This window comes from Octopus sinensis, linkage group LG21 (genome assembly GCF_006345805.1).
Source record: "Octopus sinensis linkage group LG21, ASM634580v1, whole genome shotgun sequence".
In the NCBI taxonomy this organism is placed as follows: Eukaryota; Metazoa; Mollusca; class Cephalopoda; order Octopoda; family Octopodidae; genus Octopus; species Octopus sinensis.
This window is the reverse complement of record NC_043017.1, coordinates 4134843-4159959: the sequence shown is the minus strand read 5'-3', so window position 1 is coordinate 4159959 and position 25117 is coordinate 4134843. Positions and strand designations below refer to the sequence as shown.

The 25117-nt window shown below is 40.3% G+C and overlaps 1 protein-coding gene across 2 annotated transcripts in view; it reads left to right on the top strand.

Moving 5' to 3' along the window:
• The window catches only part of LOC115223034 (general transcription factor 3C polypeptide 5), a 70904-nt gene that overhangs the window by 5108 nt on the left and 40679 nt on the right, over positions 1-25117 (top strand). For both annotated transcript variants that reach the window (XM_036511823.1, XM_029793464.2), the window contains exons 5-8: positions 2128-2264; positions 4948-5155; positions 6005-6174; positions 10460-10573. In XM_036511823.1, the coding sequence (XP_036367716.1) occupies positions 2128-2264; positions 4948-5155; positions 6005-6174; positions 10460-10573 (629 nt within the window). The remainder of the gene's footprint in view (positions 1-2127; positions 2265-4947; positions 5156-6004; positions 6175-10459; positions 10574-25117) is intronic.

The following is a 25117-nucleotide window of genomic DNA, read 5'->3' as shown; positions in this document are numbered from 1 at the left end:
GGGACTGGAGAAAGAGAGAGACACTGTGAGAGATGAAGTGGAGATAGGTAAAAGTGGGGGAAGAGAGGGAGAGGGATTGAGGAGGAAGAAGTACTTGTAAGGGTGAAGGGAGTTAAAAAGGCAAGAATATAAGAGTGGCAGGGGTACACATGCCATCTGAGTGTCCCCTTTGTGATGTTGGTTTGTAATTTAGTTAGCAAGGATAGCATATGATGGGCTTTAAGGAAATTGATGGGTATGGTGATCATCATCATCATCATCATCGTTTAACGTCCGTTTTCCGTGCTAGCATGGGTTGGACGGTTCGACCGGGGTCTGGGAAGCCAGAAGGCTGCACCAGGCTCCAGTCTTATCTGGCAGTGTTTCTACAGCTGGGTGCCCTTCCTAACGCCAACCACTCCGAGAGTGATGGAATAGAAAATTAAACATGTGAGTGAGGGAGAGAAGGAATCGGGAAAAATTTTTATGCAGATTGGCAGGTGAGTGAGGGAAGGGAAACGGAGATGTGCAAGGGGTGGGGGGAAGAAAGCTAGGCAGCGAGGGAGGGGATTTTGTCTGAGAATGTGTGCATCATCAATGCATTCCTGTGTAGCACATGCACATTTGTTGCCATAATGTCTAAAAACTAGATTATTCAGTGGCTTCCTTGTTTGTTTGTAATAATAATGATTATTAATGTAAACCCAAGGCCATGTGTGTTGCAGAAATAACAGCCAGTTTTCCCTCAAATCGTATCCTACCATCTTGGACAATACAGTATTATGTTACAAAAGATGGGCTGGTCCTGGCCAGAACACCAACTTAATTAGGTTCGACCGGAAACTATAAACAACCATTCTACTTATATATATATATATATAATATATATATATATATATATATATATATATATATATATATATACAAACACATATATATATACATGAGTAAGCGCATAAATGCAGAACAAGGTGGAAAAAATAGGACTCGAATACTGGAGGTAGAGTAATAGGCTTTTTTAAAAATTTATTTTTAGCTTTAATAAAAAAGTATGACATATATATGACTACATTGTTCAGGTGTCGTGTTTTTTAAGGTAGAGATGATTTGAGAGGAGCTTTCCATGCTGGCATGGGTTGGACGGTTTGACTGAGGACTGCACCAGGCTTCAGTCTGATCTGGCTATGTTTCTACAGCTGGATGCCTTTGGTAACGCCAAACACTCTGGGAGTGTAGTGGGTGCCTTTTACGTGCCTTCGGCACGGGGGCCAATCAGGCGGCACTGGCATCGTCCACGCTCAAACGGTGCTTTTTACGTGCCACCGGCACGGGGGACAATCAGGCGGCACTGGCATCGTCCACGCTCAAACGGTGCTTTTTACGTCCCATTGGCACGGGGGCCAATCAGGCGGCACTAATTTTGGTAAGTCAAACGATCACAGAAATGGATAGGAAAATTTATATCTGCTGAAACGAAACAATAAAATTTGTTTCGTTTCAGCAAATAGGTCAACCGTTCCAAGGTTCGCAACTCTTAACATTTTGTAGTTTCATTAATTCCCTTGAATTTTTAATTATTTTTATTTTCTGATATTTTACTTGTTCGATTGAGACAGTTTTCTTTTGTCTTTTCATGCACTTTTGTATTTCACATTATTTCCATTTTCGTTCCGTGCTGCACTGCAGACCGATTCATCCTTAGAAGGTTCCAGTAACAACTTAGGGACAATGCGCTCATATAAGAATTAATATTTATTTTATATACTCTTTACTTGTTTTAGTCATTTTTGACTGTGGCCTTGCTGGAGCACCGCTGAAAGCTATGAGGAGTGATAAATAGTTAGAGTGGTACTAATGATAATTATAATAGTGGTAATGATGATAATAGTGCTGTTAATGATGATGATGATTATAGTGGTTCTCATGAGGTTGATGATAGTGATGTTAATGATGAAATTAATGAGTTTAGTAGTAGTGTTGATGATGATGATGATTATATTAATGCTGCTGCTGATGATGGCAGGACTGCTGCTACTGTTGCTGCTGATAATAGAAGTACTAATGATAAAAAAAGAAAATGGTAACGATTATCTTTCTTCCTGTATCCAATTCTTGATTTATTTTCTTCCTTATTCTTTGATATTCTAGCCAGGCAAAGACGATCTCGTCACACGATATTTGTAAATTTTGAGGACAAGACAATTCCGTCAGAATCGATGAGTGGTGCCGAAGCGACCCTGCGAGCCAAAGTAAAGAATCCAAACCTTGAACAAAAGCTTCGAGAGGTTAGTGAAAAATCCCCAGCATCTGGAAGATTTTTATCATTTGCCCCACCCACCTCATCACATAAACTCAGCATCCCTATTCTCTCTTTTATATTCCCCTTGTCCTTTGAGGGTTTTCCCTCACCGTCTCTTTCTGTCTCTTTCCAACTGGAGAATTCCTGTATCTCCTCTTCAACAAGACACTTGTTCCTGTTCGTCTATCATGCTTTAACCCCTTAACACCAATACTCTACCCTTATTCAGTCGATCGGTCTTGTCATGTGAGGTACTTGGTGATCTCACTAGTGCCTGTGCCACTTAAAAAAGTATCCAGTACACTCTGTGAAGTGGTTGGCATTAAGAAGGGCATCCAATTGTAGAAGCCATGCCAAAGCAGACATTGGAGCTTGGCACCGTTCTTTGGCTTGTTGGTTCCTATTGAATCATCTAACCCATGCCAGTATGGAATACAGAAGGTAAATGATGGTGAGATGATGATGATAATCCTAGGAGCTGGCTGGTCTTGTGCCCCTCCCCCATAGGCATTCCCGAACCACTTGTGATTGTTCTCCTCAGCCATGTTTTGTCCAACCACTTGGAACCCACACTAATCACTACACCCAGTCCTTCCTCCCCAGAATACTGGTCTTCTGGAACTCCTTCCTGCCAGATAGTTTATACTGAATATGTTAACAACACCAATCTTGCTGGTTCCAAAGTGCTTGCAGAAACCATGGGCTCTTCTTCAAGGCGGCGAGCTGGCAGAAACGTTAGCATGCCAGACGAAATGTGTAGCTATATCTCGTCTGCCGTTACGTTGTGAGTTCAAATCCCGCCGAGGTCGACTTTGCCTTTCATCGTTTCGGCGTCGATAAATTAAGTACCAGTTATGCACTGGGGTCGATGTAGTCGACTTAATCCGTTTGTCTGTCCTTGTTTGTCTCCTCTGTGTATAGCCCCTCGTGGGTAGTAAAGAAATAGGTATTTCATCTGCCGTTACGTTCTGAGTTCAAATTCCGCTAAGGTTGACTTACTTCACACATCTCTCTCACCATTGCTCTCTTGGTCCTTCTCAAAATTGCCGTCTCTCCCTCAGACACCATGTCTCACGCCCATACAGCATTGCCACTCTCACACAACACTGCAACTCTATGGAGTAATTCATTTGAAGAAACACTGAGGCATATCTGTCAACTTCATAAGGTCTATGGGAGAAATGCATCTCAGGGCTAAAGCTTTGTTAATTATACAGCGCTCTTTTTGTCTAGCAACCAGCTAACACTTGCACAGACACACACACACATACTCTCTCACTCTCTCTTTCTCACACACTCATACCCTCCCATGCAACATGCTTCTGTTTACCAAATTTCATTCATGAAATATTGGTCCACTTGAGCTTATAGTAGAAAATCTTGTCAAGGTTGCCTCATAAGAACTTGTTTTGCACTCCAGTATTTGCAGATTCAATCCCCCCAGCGCAACACCTTGGCCAAGTCTCTTGAGTTGACCTATACCTTGTGAGTGGCATTTGGTCAATTGAAATTGTGTAGAAGCCTACTGACTATGACGGTGTGTGGCCTTGTTTATGTTTGGCTACTTGATAAATATAGATAGTGGAGGCACAATGGCCCAGTGGTTAGGGCAGTGGTCTCGCGGTCATAGGATCGCGGTTTCGATTCCCAGACCGGGCGTTGTGAGTGTTTATTGAGCAAAAACACCTAAAAGCTCCGCGAGGCTCTGGCAGGGGACGGCAGTGATCCCTGCTGTACTCTTTCACCACAACTTTCTCTCACTCTTACTTCCTGTTTCTGTTGTACCTGTATTTCAAAGGGCTGGCCTTGTCACTCTCTGTGTCACACTGAATATCCCTGAGAACTACATTAAGGGTACACGTGTCTGTGGAGTGCTCAGCCACTTACACGTTAATTTCACGAGCAGGCTGTTCCGTTGATTTGGATCAACCGGAACCCTCGTCGTCGTAACCGACGGAGTGCTTCCAAAATCCAAATATAGATTATTAAGATATGTACGGAGGTTGAAATGATCAACTAGAAGTTTCTTGACGGTGGGTGATGCACCATCATGCTATTGCCGAAAGACTGAAACCCATAAAGAATGCAGTGTGTGTGTATATTCTTATATTCTTTTACTTGTTTCAGTCATCTGACTGTGGCCATGCTGGAGCATCGCCCCAAAGGGTTTCAGTCAAACAAATCACCCTCAGGATTTACTTTTTAAGCCTCGTACTTATTCTATTGGTCTCTTTTGCTGAACCAGCAAGTTACGGGGACATAAATACACCAACACCGGTTGTCAAGTGGTGATGGGGTGGGGCAGACACAGACACAAAGACGCACACACATAGGGTATATACATATAGGACAGGCTTCTTTCAGTTTCCATCTACTAAATCCACTTCGGTCGGCCTGAAGCTATAGTAGAAGACACTTGGGACTGAACCTAGAGCCATGTGGTTGGGAAGCAAGCTTCTTACCACACTGTCATGCCTGCGCCTATGTATGAATGTGTGTGTATGTGCATCTATGCATATAATTGGTAGTGTGCTTGTGCATGTGAGAATGTGTGTAGTTGTCTGTGTGAGTTTGCATACGTATTTCTTCTTCCTTCTCCTCCTCCTCTTTTCCCACCCACCTCTTTATGTGTGATTTTCATTGTGGCCCTTTTTTCCATCTGCTGGCAGTTGTTCGATCAGAAACCGATTTGGTCAAGGAACGGCATTTGTGGTGCTATTGAGTGTCGGCGTGACACCTTGAAGTACGTACTCCCGCTGGTTGCCTATTACTTCATCACAGGACCTTGGCGCAGTCTGTGGGTAAAGTTTGGCTACGATCCTCGCAAAGACCCAGCAGCAAAGAAATATCAGATTGTTGACTTCAGAGTTCGACAGCGTAAGTATTGTTTCTCTTTTAGTTCTTGGTTTCAGTGTTGGGGTTGCAGCTATACTGGGACATAGCTTTCATGGGTTTAGTCCAACCATATTGCCTCTATTTGTGGAGCTACTAAGTTACAAGACATGAATGTAAACAGAGACACACTGACACACACACACATGTATGTATATATATAGCGGGGTGCTTTCATGTTATTTCCTTCTCCCAAATTTCACTCACTTTCTGTGCCGGTGGCATGTAAAAAGCACCCACTACACTCTCGGAGTGGTTGGCGATAGGAAGGGCATCCAGCTGTAGAAACACTGCCAGATCAGACTGGAGCCTGGTGCAGCCTCCTGGCTTCCCAGACCCCAGTCGAACTGTCCAACCCATGCTAGCATGGAAAGCGGACGTTAAACGATGATGATGATGAGGCTTTGGTTGATCAGGGCTGTGTCTTTTATATCTTAATTTGTTTCGGTCATTGAACTGTGTGACCATGCTGGTGCACTGCCCTGAAGGGCTTTGGTCAAACAAATGAACCCTGTTATTTATTTATTTATTTATTTATTTTTTTCAAGTCTGGCCCTTATTGTAGTTTATGGCGTGTGTCCTGATTGGAAGAAGAAGAAGAAGACAACAACAGCCAAACCACAACCATAGCAATAACAACAACAACCACAACAATAACTATCACCATAACAACAACCACAACCCCAACAACACCCACCACTTCAACAACCACCACAATAACATCAACCGCTTTTTGTAAAACTTACTCTCAGCACATTTATCATTGTCCTTAGGACATGTCCACCTAAAAACTGACTATTTTTCAGTATAAAATTTCTCTCTGTCCCCTTATAGGTGGTGGCAATGCTGGGTTTGACATCAAAGCAAAACGTAGCACCTTCAGTTATAAATTACCTACAGTAATCACCAAACAGACGGGTCAAGTTGCTACGATCAACCGGTCAGGACTGTTACCAGGGAAAGACCAACGAGAAACCACAACTCGTACAAAAGAAGAAGCAGAGGTTGGACACCATTTTACTTCTCTACTCTCTCTCTTTCTTTTTTTTTTTTTTTTTGAAATCTTATTTTACTTTTTATTTGTGTTAGTTGTGCAAGTCTGCAAATTTAAACATTTACATCAGTTGTTGGTACTGTTGTTGGTGAGCCTCATGTCAGCCCTAAACTAGCAAGCCTTTGATAAAAGGTGTTGGCCATGGGTCTGGTGTATGATGGATGATCTGGGCTAAATAGCAACAAGAGAATACTTCTGCATGCCAGTGGTGTTAAGAAGCACACTCTTCTACCATATGGTCTAGCGTTTAGTCCTACTATGCATCACCTTAATATAATGAAATTATTGTATACAGTGCTCAGTTGCACCACAACTTGTCAAAAGTGCATATAAAGCATATGCAGTAATGTACAAATGCCTGGAAAGTGAACAATGTATGAGTCAGATACATGCTAGTGTGTGTATGGAGGGGAGAAAATCAGGCGTAGTGTTGGCAAATCTCAGGAAGCATGGAAGTTTTGAAGGATCCTGTGCTCCGACAACTAACAACTGATGCCGGCAGTTTGTTCCAACTCTTAGCCTGAAAAAATGTTTCCGAAAGTCATGGGAGCTGTGCTGTTTTCTGACTCTGTAAACATGTCCACGGGTGTTAGACAGATGATGTTTGAAAAGGTGCTCAGAGTTATTGTTTGTAAGATGGTTAAGCAAGAGTCTTCTACTAAAGCCTTGGGAAGGCCAAAGTTCTGTGAGTGAATTTGGCAGGCGAAAACCCGTTGTTGGTGTTTCCCATTGAAGAAGGCTAAAGTGCCAAAAACACTGAATCTGAGAATCCTATAGTTTTTTCTCCATGATAACTGCATTGAATTTGCCTTCAGAAGTTGAAAAATGTTACAAACATATTCTAACTAATCTAAAGTTCATATACATATACGTGTGCACCAATCCAATCGTGGCCGTTGCCAGCCTCGCCTGGCACCTGTGCCGGTGGCACGTAAAAAGCACCCACTACACTCACGGAGTGGTTGGCGTTAGGAAGGGCATCCAGCTGTAGAAACACTGCCAGATCAGACTGGAGCCTGGTGCAGCCTTCTGGCTTCCCAGATCCCCGGTCGAACTGTCCAACCCATGCTAGCATGGAAAACGGACGTTAAACAATGATGATGTGTGTATGTGTGAGTATGTGTTTGTCCCCTTCACTGTTTGACAACAGAAGGTTGATAGTGGCAGTGAAAATTGCTGGACAAGTAGGTTGTCTCTGTCCTAGCCTAGAGGGGCAGCTTGAGAGTGTTGGGATCTCTAATATGGTATGGACAGGAATTTTGTAGAGACATCCTAGCATCCCTTTTATGTCATGTCTGTTTTATCAGAGACGAGCACATTTTAGGATAGAATAACAGACACACAAATGATTGTCAAACTGGACAATGTAGTTCCTGGACTGGAACATCCTTTGTCAGAGGTCGACTGGCTCAAGGCTATATAACAACCACAACAGTCAATGTTAATGTTACCTGACTAACTTTTAATTGGCATTTCTATCCAGATGGGAACGGAAGTCTCCACAGGTCTTTGACCAGTAATTTCCCACCAGCATTCTTAGCTAATTGGCCTAATTAGTAATTTTCTTGTTCTTAGTCTTTACATTGTATGTTTTCAGTAACAATATTTTACTTATGTAATGGGTCAGTCTGACCAATAGATACGTGCAATGACAGAGGCATATTTGACAGACAGATGCATGGATGTCGACACTCAGTCTGACGGATACACATCTATGCATGTAGCTCTCCCACCTCTCTCACTCTTCCTTTCTCTTTATATATGTGTGTGTGTGTGTGTGTGTGTGTATCATCATCATCATCATCACCATCATCATTATTTGACGCTCATTTGCTATGTTGGCATGGTTTGGATAGTTTGAATGAAAACGGAAGATTGGAGAGGCAGAAAGGGCATCAGGCCATAGAAAATCTACAAATTCTGTTTGATCCTTACATGAAGATGATATGATGTTTATATATATATATATATATATATAAATATATAAGATATATATATAAAGGGTAAAGACCACCTTCGGTCATGAACGACCATGTGAGATTGCACCTAGAATGTTCTCTTCTGAGGCACAAGTCTGGGCAAAGTTGTTTATGGAAGACCAGCAGTTGCCCATGCCTACCGGCCTCCCCTCTCCACGCCACCAGTGTTATCCAAGGGAAAGGCAAAGGGGCCGATACAGCTTGGTACCTGTGACGTCGCAACTCATTTCTACAGCTGAGTGAACTGGAGCAACATGAAATAAAGTGTCTTGCTCAAGAACACAACACAAGCTGAAGGCAGCCTTTAACTTTCTCTGTCCTAAAGGATTTTCAATCCAATATTTACATGTTATTTCTTATAACTTTATGTGTGTGCTTCAACATAGACAGACATGTATATAGAGACAGGTGTGTGTGTGTGTATATATATATATATATCATCATCATCATCATCATCGTTTAACGTCCGCTTTCCATGCTAGCATGGGTTGGACGGTTCAACTGGGGTCTGGGAAGCCCAAAGGCTGCACCAGGCCAGTCAGATCTGGCAGTGTTTCTACAGCTGGATGCCCTTCCTAACGCCAACCACTCCATGAGTGTAGTGGGTGCTTTTTACGTGCCACCGGCACAGGTGCCAGACGAGGCTGGCGAACGGCCACGCTCGGATGGTGTTTTTTATATGCCACCGGCACAGGGGCCAGGCGAGGCTGGCACGGCCACGATCGGATGGTGTTTGTTATATATATATATATATATATATATAGAGAGAGAGAGAGAGAGAGACTGATATAGAAAAACAGGTTGGTAATGAAAAATAAGACAGATTGATAGCAATAAATACAAATAGATATAGGATAAAGAATGTAAGAAATAGATAGGTATATAGGTGGGACATATAGGTAGATAGATAGACAGACATAGATAACTAGACGGATAGAGAGATAGAGAGATAGGTAGATGCTTTGGTAGATAGATGTAGAAAGGCAGACTGAAAATTACAGGTAGATAGATGGAGGTAAATAAATGGGGAGAGAGAGAGAAAGAGAGAGGGTGTAAGAAACTTCTCAGTCAGACATTAATTCATTTTGTCCCCCCCCACCCACCCGCACTCCCCATCCTCCTCCTCTTCTTTCCCTGATAATGTGTTTATTTACATACATATGTATGAGTCAGATGAGAGAACTAGGCTTATGACCTGTTGGAATGCGTGCATGTCTGTATGTGCAAATGTGTGCATGACCCCCATGTGTCACCGTTACTGGTTGCCGCTTGTATGTGTATATTCTTTATTAAGTTAATCCTACCTTCCTCTCTCCCTTCCTCCATCAGAGCCTATGAAACCTGCTTGCATTCCTTTTTATTTTCTCTCTCTCTCTCTGACTAGTGACACCACCTCCTACCACTAATACTTCTTACTGTTTCCTTCTCTCTTACCCTCCCTCCTAACCCTTTGTCTCTCTCTCTCTCTCTCATTCTGTCTCTCTCTAATCCTAGTTTGTATAATCCTTCAAAACCAGTTGAAATAAAAAATTAAAAAAATTTTTCTTTGGAAAAGGATTCTCAGAAGTCTCCTGTTCCTGCCAGAAACATGAGATTTCCCTTCTTCTTTTCAGCATTAGATATATTCCAATGTTTGAATAATTTGTGTTTATGTTTGGTTTTGTGGGTGGGTTGGTTTGTTTGCATATAAAGTGAATGATGAGTTGACTTCTGATTGATCCATTACACACACACACATATGTGTATATATATATATATACATGCATGTATATCTCTGTGTGTGTGTGTGTATATATATATATATATATATAATCTCATCACAATAGAGTATGCCATCTATTGCAAGTTTCAGATCACCAGGAAGGGTGCTTTCAGAATAATTGTTCCACTAATAACCCTGAATCCAAACAACTGTGTGTGCGTGTGTGTGTGTGTGTGTGTGTGTATGTGTGTGTTTGTGTGTGTGTGTGTGTGATGATATGCAATGTTGTACATGAATATCATTCTTTCCCAATCTTCTGCAAAACCATGTCCGGTTCTGGGGAAATTTTATTTTGCTTGGAAACCAGTTAGGGATTGAACTTGAAGCTATTTGATTGCAAAGCAAGCTGCTGAACCACAACTAATAACAACGATTGTCTTTTTACTATGGCCTCTGTTTCTTAAAATCATTGTCAAAACTACACCTGTTTGTCTATATATATCCATGTGTCTTTCCATTTATCCGTCTGTCTATATATTCATTTGTTTTTCCAGAGTACTTATAAGTTCCGAGCCCATATCCTACCACCATTTCGTCAGATGTTCTACCAGATTTGCGACATAGTAGACGATGATGTACAATCTTTACTTAACCAAAACAATGGACAGGTTTGTGTTGTTGATGCATTTTCCTCTGTAAACCACACCCAGGGCACTTGAAATATTCTCTTCTCAAAACCACTATTGATCAAAAAAAAATGCTTAGACACACATGAGATACCACAAATGTGTGATTAAAGGAATTCACTTTAAATTGTGGTCAAACCTTCAAATCCTAGTCATGAGCTCAAATGTTCTGTAATCAGTAAACTTTTGTCTGGATTGGGTCATTTTACAATTTTCTATGCATTTCAGTTTTGTTTTATGGCTTACGTGCCACCTGCACAGGAGGAGCCAGTCCCGTGGCACCGGCAACGACCACACTCGGAGAAAATCTAGTGTGCACATGATCTTTTTACAGGTCCCTGAAACTAGGCAGGGAAAGGAAAGAAGAAACTACCGTTCATGGATTTTTCTTGAATAGGGGCTTCTTCCAAATGCGTACTCATTATTCTAAGTTGTCCTTCATTCTCATGGGGTCGTACTTGTTAAAGGGGTTTTGGTTTATAGTGGCTTTGTTGTTCATATTATATCATATATCAGGTTGGAGAGCTGGCAGAATCATTCGCAACGTGGGGCAAAATGCTTTGCGACATTTTGTTGTCCGCCTTCATGTTTTGAGTTCAAAGACTTCGTCTTTCATCTTTTCAGGGTTGATAAAAGAAGTACCAAATGAGCACTGCCATTGATTTACCTCTCTCCTGAAATTGCTGGCCTTGTGCCAAAATTCGAAACGTATAATATATCGTGCATTGCTATTGTGTGATAGTTCTTCACATTCACAGGGGTTCTAATTCTGCTAGGGTAAAACTTATTTAAAGATATTTAGCTTATTGAGGTTTTGTTGCACACACACACATGCATACACATATGCACACACACATACATACACTCACAAAATGAGCCTTGACACAAGTCTGTAGTCTAGTGGTTAGGGTGACACATTCACAACCACCAGATCTTGGGTTCGATTCGTGGACTGTGTAGCATGTTGTGTTCTTGAGTAAAACATTTTATTTCACATTGCCGTAGTACTGTGTGGGAACCAGCATTCCAAAAAAAATAGATCCGTTTCCTCTGTGTGTCATAAAAAAGAAAAAAAAATGGCCACTTAAAGAGGTTGAGGTAGGGTTTGCACTGCGACCTCATAAAACCCTCACTAGCAACGACTACCCGAAAAAAGATCCACAGGTTGGAAGGTTGTTGCTGGTGTGGTGCAAAGGTGTCATCCCATGTTTCACACACAAGCCATCGATAGACTTTGAGGCTGTGGTAGAAGATACTTGCCTAAGGAGCCTGATACTCACTGAAACCAAATCCCCAGAAAATCATTCTTAGCGAGAAAGCGATGCTTTGCAGCCTCTGATAAAGCTTTTTCTTAGATCAGAGAAGAATATGAAAAAAAAGGCCAAGATGACATGAGCTCCCCCACCCCATTCCCTTACACCCTGCTTAGATTTGAACGGAGATCATAGAAAAGACTATATAACCATAAGATATTTCTGCCAACTCACTGTCACCGGTGTCACAACTATTGCCGACCAAAATATTCTCATGACCTCAGTGCTTCTATCTGTGAGTCATACCAGAGAGAAAAAAAAGAAAGAGAGAGAGAGAGAGAGTAGTAGTAGTAGTAGTAGTAGTAGTGGGAGTTTTATCCCATTGTGAGCTTTTACTCAAAAAATCACTGTTTTGTGGCTATCTTTCCAGGGTGCTAAACTGGAGAGACAAGGGAGGTTCCTTCACACACACACATACACACACCACCCACCCAACTATTTTATATATGTATATATATATATATATATATATATATACGTGTGTGTATATGTATGTGTGTGTGTGTATATATATATATATATATATATATATATATATATATATGTATGTATATATATATACGTGTGTGTATGTGCATAACTCTCGGTATGTATGTACATTATATATATATACACACACACACATACATACATACATATATATATATGCACACACACACAGATATGTGAATATATGTGTGTGTGCATGTGTATATGTGAATGTGGCCTGGTTTCTGTAATATATTATTCCCACACTTCCCTCCCTTAACCATCACCTGTCCACTTGTTGGTACCACCACCACCACAACCACCTCCATCGCTGCAGCCCACCCGCATGCCCACCTACCCCACTAGCCGAGCAACCCAAACGCCACCTATGTCTCCAGACTTCCAACGTACTGCCCAAATTTGGTAGTGAGTGATTGCGAGAATAACAGGACAGACAGGGCTGGACGAAGCTGGGAAGGACCGACCTGCTTGCTCCTTCGTTTTGGCCGAAAATGCATGAGGATATGCACACACACACACACATGCACACATGCACACACTTACATAAGTAGATATGCACACACACACATTCATATAAAAATATTGTTTTCTGTGGCAGTTCAAGAAGTGTAGGAACAACATGAAAATTGTTAATGACACAAAAAATACAGGACAGGCAAGTTAAGCAGTTTTGAAGGTAGACAATAGCCGTGTGTGGGTGTAGAAAGAGAAATACATACACACTACATCTATACATACCTATGTACATATGTATGTACAGATACGTGTGTGTGTGTGTGTATAGTTTTCTTTAGGATATATCTAAGCTTTCTCCTTTGTAGAGTCCAAGCCAGCCGCTGACAAAGTGACAAGGCTCTTTTGTTTAAATTAAGACAGTCTGATGGGTTTTAATGCATATCTGAATCGATTGTTGATTCATCATCATCGTCATCATTGTTTAACGTCCGCTTTCCATGCTAGCATGGGTTGGACGAATGACTGAGGGCTGGCGAACCAGATGGCTGCACCAGGCTCCAATCTTGATCTGGCTAGGTTTCTACAGCTGGATGCCTTTCCCAACGCCAACCACTCCGAGAGTGTAGCGGGTGCTTTTTACGCACCACCGGCACGAGGGCCAGTCAGGCAGTACTGGCAACGGTCACGGAAAAATTGTGTTTTTTTTTACGTGTCACCTGCACACCGGCACAAGTGTCAGTAAGATGACGCTGGTAGTAATGCGACGCTGGTAGGGGTAAGGCGATTAATATGTGCTTTCTATCCTGGCGTGGGGTTCGACCAGTTGTCAGGGTCGCAGTCATCCTGCATTGGGAGCCAATGCCTGACTGTTATGACTGATGCTTACATGCATCAGTTTACTAATACATGTGTGGGTGTGGCTGTGTGGTAAGAAGTTTGCTTCCCAAACACATGGTCCCCGGTTCAATCCCTTTGCACGGCACTTTGGGCTAGTGTTTTTAACATTCGTTACCTTCGTGGATTATGTTTGACAATATAGTATTTGCTAAGATAATATATTCACATCCAAACTTTTATATCGCCCATGTCTGTGAGAAACAAGTCCTTTCTCTAGTTATATATATATGTATGGTGGTTTTACTACATAAATATATTGTGGGAAATATTCAATAAGCTATGAAATTTTAAGAGTGTAATTAACACACATTTTTAAGACAATATTTGTCACTGATACAAATGTAACTGGATTAAATATGGTGTGTGTACATGTATACAACTTCTGTATGTGTGGGGATGTAAATGTCAGTGTCAGTTCTTATTTGTGTGCTACATGAGTATGTCTATGTAACTGTGTGTGTGTGTGTGTGTGTGTGTGTGTGTGTATGTGTATATGTGTGAATTTACATATAAATATATATGTAGGTGTGTGCATATTTGTGCATATATATATATATATATTTATATATAATACAAATAGGAAAATGGTGAAACAAATTTAGTTTGTTCATCAACTTTCGGATATTAGAATGTTGGATTATTTATTCATTTAATTTGTGTTATAAAATTAATTATTTGAGGAATATCTATTGCTAATACGTGTATATGTATGAATTATCTATGCAATATTTGGAGTATTGCTAGTCTAAGTGAATGCATTTAAGTATAGTATATTAATCCCTCAAAATGAATACTGTTGGAAAAATGGAGATAATACGGATTGATTCCTCACTAAAAGATATAATCGACTTAATCCGTTTGTCTGTCCTTGTTTGTCTGTCCTTGTTTGTCCTCTCTGTGTTTAGCTCCTTGTGGGTAGTAAAGAAATAGGTATTTTGTCTGCTGTTATGTTCTGAGTTCAAATTCTGCCGAGGTCGACTATGCCTTTCAGCCTTTCAGGGTTGATTAAATAAATACCTGTTATGCACTGGGGTCGATGTAGTCGACTTAATCCCTTTGTCTATCTATGTTTGTCCCCTCTATGTTTAGCCCTCTGTGAACAATAAAGAAATATATATATGTGTGTGTGTGTTGTATGAGTTTTTCTGCCTGTGTTTGTGTAAAATGGATTGTGTCTGTTTTATGTCAAATTAGTGCTTAGGCATTTTAAAATTAGTAATGAATAAAATAAATAGTTGGGTTGATGTGATTGTCTAAAAATCTCTGAATGCAGTATCCCATATGGCTGTAGTCCAGGGCTGATAAAATAAGTGCCATTTGAGCTCTGGCATCATTGACCTTGTGCCAAAATTTGAGACCAATATAAGAATAAAATGTGCATGAATCCCTTCCCACATATATGTGTGTGTATATATATATATATATATATATATATAATATATATATATATATGTGTGTGTGTGTGTGTGTGTGTAATTCTTTTATCACCTTTGCCTTTATTTCAATTAATTTTGAAAATAATTAACAATTTATTAAAATAACATGGTTCTTGTTAAGCAGGTGCTTGAAGCAATTCAACATGAAATTTTGCAGGAAATGTCTTAATTTTTGATTGAGGTTACTCTAAAGCAGGTACTTTATATGATGCAACCTGGATTGGTCTCGGGGAGGTTATTATGAAGAGGTTTAAAAGAAAACTAAAATACACAATGCAAATGGAAAGAAGTATTTATACAAAAGAATTTTGAAAGAAATTTCTTTTTTTTTATTTGAATGCAAATTAGGTTTTCTAAACTTTGAAGACTATTTAAATTCATACCGTTTGCCCAATCGAATTGTTTCCTTTAGTTCACTTCTGAGAAAACAGAAATGTATAGCTTGACATGCTATCATCTTATTTTATCTTTGTAAATGTTCATGGTTGTTGATTTAAGCTTCACAAGACCCTTCCCCCGCCGGTAATAGGACATCCCACACACACGCACTCTCATGTATGTTGTTGGGATAAACTGTCCTTTGTTACATATCTTTTATGTTTTTTTTACCTTGTAAAGATATTATTTTAACACGTTTAAGTGCATCTTTTATAAGTTTTTGATTTTATTTGAATCGCCATTTAAAAAAAATATATATATTTTATAAGCATTTGTATATTTTTCTTTGGCTTCATTGAACTTTTATATTCTTACTGGAACAAATTGCTAGCTGAACCAATTAATGCTATACTACAACTACTACTACTACTACTACTCCTACTTATTATTATTATTATTATTATTATTATTATTAAGGTGGTGCGCTGGCAGAATTGATAGCACACCACGGCATTTTGTCTGTCTTTATGTTCTGAGTTCAAATTCTGCTGAGGTCAACTTTGCCTTTCATCCTCTCAGGTCAATAAATTAAGTACCAGTGAAACACTTGGGTTGATGTAATTGACTAGTCTCTTCCTGCCAAATTTCAGGCCTTGTGCCTTTAGGAGAAAGGATTATTATTACTTCTGCTTTAGCAAAGGCAGAGGTATTGTTTTCAGTCATGTTTGTTTGTTTGTTCGTGGCCAAGATATCTCGAGAACCACTGGATGGAATGAGATGAAACTTTCAGGGACGCTTGATCTTGTAACTAGCACAAACTAATTAGATTTTGGGATCACTCCGGTACCAAACAAGGATTCTGGATTATTTTCCCTGTTTTTTTTTTTACTTAATTTTTGAGAGCACTCGGGTTCATTTTTAGTATTCTCGTTTGTCAGAGCAGTCAAGTTCATTTCAGATCTCATTTCAAAAATCATCTCCGGCTAATTGTTGAGAGGATGTTGGTGTTGCCTTGGCGAAGGTTTGCGCTCTCTGAGTGCTCTTGTTATTATTGTTAAAGTAGCAAGCTTGCAGAATTGTTAGCACGCTGGATGAAATGCTTAGTGGTATTTCTTTTGTGACTATGTTCAGAGTTCAAATTCCACCAAGATCGACTTTGCCTTTCATCCTTTTGGGGGTCAATAAATTAAGTACCAGTTGAACACTGGGGTCAATGTGATCAACTAATCCCCTCTCCCCAAATTGCTACCCTTGTAGCAAAATTTGAAACCATTATTATTATTAATTATTATTATTATTGGTAAGCAGCAAGCTTGCAGAATTGTTAGAGCACTGGAAAAATGCTTTGTAGAATTTGTTCCAGTTCTTTACATTCTGAGTTCATGTCCTGCTGAGGTCAAGTTTACTGTTCAATCTTTTGAAGTCAGTAACATAAAACACCCAGAGAAATACTGCAGTTGTTTCTCAAGGGAGATTGCATCCATGGTACCCCATCCGGGCACGAAGCCAAACCATATCTCATCTGGGTCTACTATGTCATGGATCAGTTGTTCTGTGACTCTTGGTGATCTTCATAACCTGATCAAGTAGTTTGGTTCCTTTATAGTTGCCACTCTTTAAGGTGCGCACACACACACACACAGACACAGACACACACACACACACAAGCAGACTATGTGCATGTAAATAGTAACATACAGAAAACGGGGTTGATATCCACACACTAGCCTATACTGGGGCTAATACCCCACATTGTACTACATTCGCTATTGGGTTGGAATGAGGAGCCCTCCACTGACCCTGATCTTTGGTTTTGTGTCACATTTCACAGCACTTTTATTTGGTGTGTGTGTGTATGAATGTGTTAGTTGAAGGAGGCATTTATTAAAAAAGGGATACAAGTAGATCCTTGCTGAATTAATTTGTGTTACTTTATTATGTATTAATTTGTAAAACTGTGGGAGGATGTGACCCCTTTGTGCTTGAGTGCAACAGGAAACTTGCTCTCCTTTCAAGGTACATTTTAGGTACTACATACCTGGATTACTTACTTAGTGGAAAAATGCGTGGCTAAAAACACATAAATATTTATCAGGTAAGGAAATGTTCATTCAAATTAGATTTAGCTTTCTTTACTTAACCTGAAGTGTATCATTACTCAAAATATTTTGTTGGGAAATGTCCATACACACTGTAGGTGCAGTATGGCTTAACCCTTTCATTACATTGTTTCTTTCAATTACTTTAACCCTTCAGTGTTCAGATTATTCTATCAAACATAATGCTTATTGATTCCCATTGATTTGAATTAATCATGCATTCTCTCATATCTTCAAGATCTTGATGGTGTAATTACTTAATGTAGAATAACATTGTAGGGTAGGTGTGAGAGCCTGGATCTGGTCAGTTTGAACATAAAACAGATTAAATATTTTGGCCGGATATGGCTGGTTTAAATACTAAAGGGTTAAATATAACAAGGAAATTAGTAAAATAACTTAGTCATCATTCAGCTAGTGTTAGGAACATAAATTGTGACTAAGGTTTGGTGGAAGATTTTAATTCCAAATTTATGAAAACAAGACATTTGTACTACAGAGCTAGAGCCGGTTTCAGCTGGGTTGGTCACGAAAGGGTTAAAGATGAATAAATGAATGAATATCATATATTATATATCAATCCATGCCAGCATAAAACATGGGTGTTAAATGATGATGATGATTGTTAATGATGATGATATTCTGATATATATATTTTGGAGTAGTACTTGTTTGACAAGTAACTAGGTTTTAGACTGTGTCTTTTAATATGAGGCAATTTGCACAGTAAAAAAGAAAACACAGTCATTTTACCCATTTAATATGTAACACAAAAACATTTTACACTCACTTTTATAGCTATTTCTTAATAGTACAGTCAAGAATAAAAAGTCCAAAAAGTTCTGACGTACTTCTATGATTTGATCATTAATGCAAAACCAATGTACTTCAAAATCAATCTCATGAATCCCATGGCTGTACTTATCACTGACTCAGCTACTTTACAGAAACGTGTCATTTCTCATTGAATACACAGAGAGAGAGAGAGAGAGAGAGACAAATAGATAGGTGGATGGATGGATAAATGGGTAGATAGAGAGAGAGAGAGAAGTAGATAGAAAGAAAGAGAGGAGAGAGATAGACAGATACAGACCAATAAATAGATACACAGACAGACAGATAGGTAGATAGACAGACAGACAGACAGACAGAAAGATAGTAGTGAAGGCGCATGGCTCAATGGTTAGAGCATCGGGCTCACAATCATGAGGTAGTGAGTTTGATTCCTGGACTGGGCTGTGTGTTGTGTTCTTGAGCAAGACACTTTATTTACGTTGCTCCAGTTCACTCAGCTGTAGAAATGAGTTGCAGCATCACTGGTGCCAAGCTGTATCGGCCCCTTGCCTTTCCCTAGGAAAACATCGATGACATGGAGAGGAGAGGCTGGTATGCATGGGCGACTGCTGGTCTTGCATAAACAACTATGCCCAGACTTGTGCCTCAGAAGGGGACTTTCTAGGTGCAATCTCATGGTCGTTCATGACCGAAGGGGGTCTTTACCCATTTATATATCATCATCATTTAGCTTCCACTTTTCCTTGCTTGGGATAGACAGATTTTTGTTGAGGCAGATAGTCTACAGCTAGACGCCCTTCTTCCTGTTGCCAACCCTCCCCTTTTTCTGAGCAAGCTAATATTTCCCCATGGACAGCAGACATGTTTTTCACAGAAAGCTGGAAATGAACAACACCGCTTATATGACAGTGATGCTCTTTTACAACCATCATGTGATGTCTTGAGAAAGGCAAACACACACACACACACACACACACACATATAAACATTCAGTCTCTGTCTACCAAATCCATTCACAAGACTTTGGTCTGTTCAGGGATACCATAGACACAGTGGTTTTCAGCTGGGGTCCATATGGTCACTGGAGGCCCATATAAGATTTTGGGGTGTCCACATAAGCAAAACAGTAAATCAAGGATCCTCACTACTATTTGAAGGCTGCATGAAAAAGTTTTGCTTTAGATGTATTCAATGCAAGAAACAGCTGGGTTTCTTTCTCTAAAGTTTTGCATATTTTAACATGTCTCCAATCATTGAAACATGTTCTCTCAAAGTATGTTATTGCAAACCTATACAAAATTAGTTTGTAAACATGAAATGGCTATGGGAGGGAAGGTCCACAAAAGCACCATCTGAATGTGGCCGATGCCAGCGCTGCCTTGGCTGGCTTCCATGCCGGTGGCAAGTTAAAAGCACCAACCAATCGTGGCCGATGCCAGACCCCTCTGGCACCTGTGCAGGTGGCACGTAAAAAGCACCCACTACACTCGCGGAGTGGTTGGCGTTAGGAAGGGCATCCAGCCGTAGAAACACTGCCTGATCAGACTGGAGCCTGGTGCTGCCCCTGGCTTCCCAGACCCCGGTCGAACCGTCCAACCCGTGCTTGCGCGGAAAACGGACGTTAAACGATGATGATGATGATGATGATGATGATGATTAAACGGATTCATATGTAAAAAAAATGGTTGGGAACCACTGCCATTGAACATGCACTGGGATTGAACACCAGAACGTGTAATTGAGAAGCAGGTTTCTCAACCACACAGCTACATCTGTACCAGTGTGTGTATGTGTTATGCCTCTGTAACTTAGTGGTTCGGCAAAAGTGGCCCACAGAATAAATGTACCTAGCTCTAAAAAGAATAAGTACTGGGGTTGACTTGTTCATCTGAACCCTTCAAGTCAGTGCCCCAGCATGGCCGTACAGTCCAATAACTAAGTGTGCATATGTGTGTGTGTGGGTACATGTACATTTTACATGTGTCCATATATATATATATACATATATATAGGAAGGGCATCCAGCTGTAGAAACATTGCCAGATAAGACTGGAGCCTGGTGCAGCCTCCTGGCTTCCCAGACCCCGGTCGAACTGTCCAACCCATGCTAGCATGGAGAACGGACGTTAAACGATGATGATGATATATATATATATATATATATATACGAAAATATTCCTTCACACACACAAAGTTAAACTTATATAATACAGTAATAGTACTAGTAGTAGTAGTAGAAGAGGTGGTGGTGACGTACTATCTATAACAGAACCAGGGAAGGTAGTGTGTGTGGGGCAGGGGGTGGTTGTACTGGTACTGGTGGCCGTGGTAGTGTGAAGGCCCGGAATGCAGAATAGCAACATTCTAATTTCACACCCACACACGTGGCACACCCACTGCACAGAGAGAGAGAGAGAGAGAGAAAACGCTAAAGAAAACCAAACACCTTAAAGAAAATTACTCTCCTTCTCTCTCTCTCTCTCTCTCTCTCTGTCCATTGATATATCTGTGTGTGTGTATATATATATATATATACACACACACACATATATATGCATATATGTAATAGACACACGTGTGTGTGTGTATGGATATATTGTTGCTGTTTTGTTTGTAGTGGTGGTGGTGGTATCAGTGAGGTCACAGCTATAAAACCTTCTGCCCCCTAAGCCTCCGTACCTCCCTACCCACAACACAGGTGTAAGCAGCAAGTCTAAGGGAGAGCAGTTGTAATAGTGTGTGTATGTGTGTGTGCGTGAGAAAGAGACAGAGAGAGAGAGAAGGAGCACATTTATTATCATGTGTATGTATGTATATATGTATGTATATATATATATATATATATATGTATATATATGTGTGTATATATACCTGTTTACCTAATTTTTCTCATGGTTAAATACACACACACACGCATGCATACACACATTCCCAAAACAAGGGTTCCATAAATTAAAATGCACGCTGCCACGCCACAGAGTGCAGGACACTGGTGAAATGTGAAACCCTTCCCGGGGGGGGGGGGTGAGTGACACCTACTTACCTACCTGTGTATAGACTTACCTACCTACCTATCAACCAAACTTCCTTCCTCCCTGCCTTCCATCCAAAGTGACTAAAACTTTCGCTGACAATACAATCTCTTTAAATATATATATATCATTACATCATACAACAAGGGAACAAGGACGTTATTTTGTTTGGGAAAAGGGATGTGGTTGTTTTTAACCCTAGGTTACCTATATTCACCAGCTTGCCAGTAGCAACCATTTCATATCCTAGTGGTATTTAGGACTACATTGTCTAAGGCACCCCTTTCTTATTTAATACAACATGGTGTCAAGGGAAAGAGATTTGGTTGCTGTTTTTAACAGGCTTAAGTGACTACATAGAGGTTCTCACAATGTGACCCTATAGTTGGGGGTAGTCCCTGTTTTGGAATCAGTCCCACCTCCTTTCCTTTCTGTAGCCAAGGCACATATTTTATGTCTGCGCAGAGAAGAGACAAAGAACAGGTAATACATCTCATGCTCCCTTGCAAACCAATCTTTTAATTCTTCCTTAACCCACTTCTTGCTCCTCTTCCCTCTTACCAAGGGATGGGAGCCAACATAAACCTGATACAGGAAAAGGGGGTGAGGGCACATTTTTTTAAGAACCTTTCCACTACCTGTTTTCTTGGTTTCTATGCTATTTATGGTTTAGAGAGAAGTGGAGGGGCAGCATCCATGACCTGTTTTTGGCAGAGCCTTCAGAGGTTAGTAGGGGCTAAAGGCAATGGAAATTGTAAATCATGAGTTTACTGTTACCACTTCAATCCCTGCTAGCCATCAGTGGGTGTAGAGTGGACCTGCCAGCAAATGATATGCTATCAGCGCTATTGCAAGGTAGGCAGGTGGGCTTAATTCACTGGGTTATAAATGGTGATAGACTTTTGTCAGAGTTCCACCCCTCATATTACATGTACCACTCTAACAGACAGTTGCATAGGCTAAGGGAAAGGAGCTTGTAGACTTTATAGAAGGTCACTTAACCTACTAGAAATAGAGACGAAATTTTCCTAAAATTACAATCGAAGAGTCCTGTGCTGATGCCACATAAAATGCACTCTTGTCGGTGGTTCGTTAAAAGTACCCAGCACATGCTGTAAAGTGGTTGGTATTAGGAAAGGATTCAAGCCATAGAAACCAAGTAAAAATCAGACTGGAACCTAGTGCAGCTTCCCAGCTCTAGTCAAACCGTCCAACCCATGCTAGCATGAAAAACAGCTGTTAAAGGATGGTGGTGGTGGTGGTGATGATGATGTTTAGCCCTGAGTTAGCTATTATGAATGGGTAGTTCCATGATCAAAGCTGTTTCAACCATGATCATCTTGACATTTTGTATATTGGGTATTACACTGCTTAATAAACCTTTCTTTGTTTAAAATGGTAGGGTGAGATTTGAGGGAAATTTGGCTGCTATTTCTTAAAAGATCAAGTGACTGTATAGACACTATCTAGAAACCATGGAGTAAGATTTCAAGTTAGGAATCCATAGGGAGCATTTCAGTACTTTTTGACAGGTTTGGTTCTTGGATTGCTGGTGCCCTTAAAAGTTTTCATTAGGAGTAAAGTCAGGAAACGTAAAAGAAAGGTATTATCACAATTTATTATATGTGGCTGTTTGGTTAAGAAGCTTGCTTTGCAGCTATGGGATTTGGGGTTCAGTCCCACTGCATACCACCTTGGGCAAGTGTTTTCTACTATAGCCCTGGGCTGACTAATACCCTCTGAGTAAATTTGGTGGATGAAAACTGTAGACGCCTATTAGATATGTGTGTGTGTGTGTGTGTGTATCTTTATGTTTGTCCCCTTCCTCTCACTGCTCAACAACCAGTGTTTGTTTGTTTATGTCCCTATAAACAGTTTGGCAGTTTGGCGAAAGAGTTTCGCAGTTTGGCGAAAGAGGCTGATAGAATAGGTACTAGACTTTGAAAAAAATAAGTACTGGAGATGATTTGTTTGACTAAACACTTCAAGACGGTGCCCCAGAATGGCCACAGTGCAATGGCTGAAGAACAAGTAAAAGATAGGAATACAGTGATTGTTTTATTTTCGTCTTCCACCCACGGTGCCACCCAAGTATGGGTGATGTCTGCATTGCCAGTTCTTTCAACCAACCCAGCTTGTTGTGGCCAATTTATTTCAGTACCCATGATATATTGTTTACGCTTGAGAAAGGCCCTCACCCGTTGCACAATCTCATTCCACTCCCTTACAGTTTTAAGTTATTGTCAATAAGTTACAAGTTGCTAATTATTTATATTATTGTCTCGCCTTCTTGGCTACATTGATGTAGTTGAAGTTTATTGCTTAAACTCGAGACCACATTACGAATATACACACACACACACACCTCATACGCACATTAATATAAACACTTACAGACACAGACTTATACACATTTTCGTATGTGTATATACATACCTTGGCACTCGCTCTTCATTGACACAGTTGTGGGTGGGTCTCTCTCGCTTCAGTAACCATATATATTTCATTTTCTCACACATACCTCCTCCTCCACTATCCAGTTGTATGGTAAGAGAAATAGAAGAAATATTTGAACTTTTTCAAGTGTTTAACCTTTCAAAGGTATGGAAGTGTTTACTAGAAATAATTTATTGTACAGATTAGTCCTTGATCTTTGACACAACTCACCTCAGAGCACTGGGGTTTGTGTGATCAAAGAAAATATTGTCTCGGTGTTGTATTTAGTGGCTGATTGATGGTAGATAACTGAAATACTAGTCTGACACCTAATCCACTTATTTTCTCATCCAGGCTTCTACTCTGCAATGAAATCTGCTGAAATACTCATAAAATATTAAGCATTTATGCAAACAATTTTATGACTCCCTAAACCTTTCTCCACTAGAGGGCAGTATATAAAGACTGATGGCAATATCATTGTTTTAAGAGTGTAATATAGTGCCATGTTATTGTTGTTGGTGGTGGTGGTGGTAATCAATGCCCAAGGTGTCACGCAGTGGGATTGAACCTGAAACCCTGTGATTGAGCAACAAGCTTCTTACCACACAGCCACTTCAAAATATCAAGTTTGTACCATAGAAGTAGGGGTGGTTTTAGGCAGGTTGGTATCCAAGGGGTCGAGGCATTGAATTGGCAGAACTGTTGGAGTGTGGAATAAAATATCTAGCAGTAGTTGTTTTGGCGTTCTGCACTCTGAGTTCAAATCCTGCTGAGGTCAACTTTGCTTTTCACCTTTCAGGGACATCACTCTGTTTTATTTATACTCTTGGTCACATTTACCTTGAAAAGACAGCGTTGGGTAGAGAGGACTCTACTTGCAAGGGACAAGGCAATATCACTAGTGATGGTGCCATGGAAAAATGTATCCAGTAAAATGTATCCTTGTGAAGGGATTGGTGCTAGGAATGGCATCTAACCATAGAAACTATGCCAAAAATGGAACATTACAGGTGAGACATGATCTGATTGGGAACTCAGTTGATTAAACTACGGAATGGTCATTATAAAAAATGATAGAGAATCCACCAGAATATTTACAAACCCTTATCCATTTTCTGAAAGTTGGAATGATATGGGTTTGAGAGAGATTTTGCTTCTATTTCTAGCAGGTGGCCTGTTGTAGCCACATTGT